Raw genomic sequence first — 1,452 nt, forward strand, 5'->3', positions numbered from 1 at the left:
GCTATGGGTCCCGCTATGGGTCAGGCTCCTACTATGGGTCCCGCTACAGGTCCTGCTATGGGTCTGGCTCCTGCTATGGGTCCCGCTATGGGTCAGGCTCCTGCTCTGGGTCCCGCTCTGGGTCCTGCCATGGGTCAGGCTCCCGCTATGGGTCCCGCTCTGGGTCCTGCCATGGGTCAGGCTCCCGCTATGGGTCCCGCTCTGGGTCCCATTACGGGTCAGGCTCCTGCTATGGGTCCCGCTACGGGTCCTGCTATGGGTCCTGCCACAGCTCCTGCTATGGGTCACGCCATGGGTCACGCTATGGGTCTGGCTCCTGCTATGGGTCCCACTAGGAGTCCTGCTATGGGTCGCGCTATGGGTCCCGCTATGGGTCAGGCTCCTGCTATGGGTCCCGCTATGGGTCTCCCTATGGGGCAGGCTCCCGCTATGGGCCCTGCTATGGGTCAGGGCCCCCCTATGAGTTCCGCTATGGGGCCTGCTATGGGTCTCGCTCCTGTTATGGGTCCCAGTAGCAGTCCCGCTATGGGTCACGCTATGGGTCAGGCTCCCGCTATGGGTCCCACCATGGGTCAGAGCCCCGCTATGGGTCAGGCTCCCGCTATAGGTCCCGCCATGGATCCCACTATGGGTCAGGCTCCTGCTATGGGTCGCGCTATGGGTCGCGCTATGGGTCGCGCTATATGGCAGGAGCTCGCTATGGGTCCGACTATGGGTCTCGCTATGGGTCGTGCTATGGGTCCGACTGTGGGTCCCGCTATGGGTCAGGGCCCTGCCACGGGTCTGGCTATGGGTCTCGCTACGGATCCCGCTATGGGTCTCGCTATGGGTCCCGCTATGGGTCAGGGCCCTGCCATGGGTCTGGCTATGGGTCCCGCTATTGGTCACGCTATGGGTCGTGCTATGGGTCCCGCTATGGGTCCGACTATGGGTCCCACTATGGGTCAGGCCCCTGCCATGGGTCTGGCTATGGGTCTCGCTACGGATCCCGCTATGGGTCTCGCTATGGGTCCGACTATAGGTCCCGCTATGGGTCCCGCTATGGGTCGCGCTATGGGTCCCGCTATGGGTCTGACTATGGGTCCCGCTATGGGTCAGTCTCCTACTATGGGTCCCACCACGGCTCCTACTATGGGTCGCGCTATGGGTCACGCTATGGGTCAGGCTCCCACTACAGGTCCTGCCATGGCTCCCGCTCTAGGTCCTGCTATGGGTCCCGCTATGGGTCGCGCTATGGGTCCCGCTATGGGTCACGCTATGGGTCCCGCTATGGGTCAGGCTCCCACTACAGGTCCTGCCATGGCTCCCGCTCTAAGTCTCGCTATGGGTCCCGCTATGGGTCGCGCTATGGGTCGCGCTGTGGGTCGCACTATGGGGCTGGTACCAGTACGGGGTCCCCACGAAGCTGCTGGCGCTGGCGCTGGCGGCGGCCGAGCCGAAGTCGCTGAGCTT

The 1,452-nt window shown here is 63.8% G+C and overlaps 1 protein-coding gene across 1 annotated transcript; it reads left to right on the forward strand.

Moving 5' to 3' along the window:
• Window positions 1–515: 515 nt before the first annotated feature.
• LOC110392017 (keratin-associated protein 21-1-like) lies at window positions 516–1,448 on the forward strand (the record flags this gene model as incomplete). Its single annotated transcript, XM_021383958.1, has 2 exons — window positions 516–841; window positions 1,292–1,448. Coding segments are annotated over 2 exons (483 nt in total), but the record flags the coding sequence as incomplete, so codon positions are not given.
• Window positions 1,449–1,452: the final 4 nt, after the last annotated feature.

This window comes from Numida meleagris, unplaced genomic scaffold (assembly GCF_002078875.1).
Source record: "Numida meleagris isolate 19003 breed g44 Domestic line unplaced genomic scaffold, NumMel1.0 unplaced_Scaffold758, whole genome shotgun sequence".
NCBI lineage: Eukaryota > Metazoa > Chordata > Aves > Galliformes > Numididae > Numida > Numida meleagris.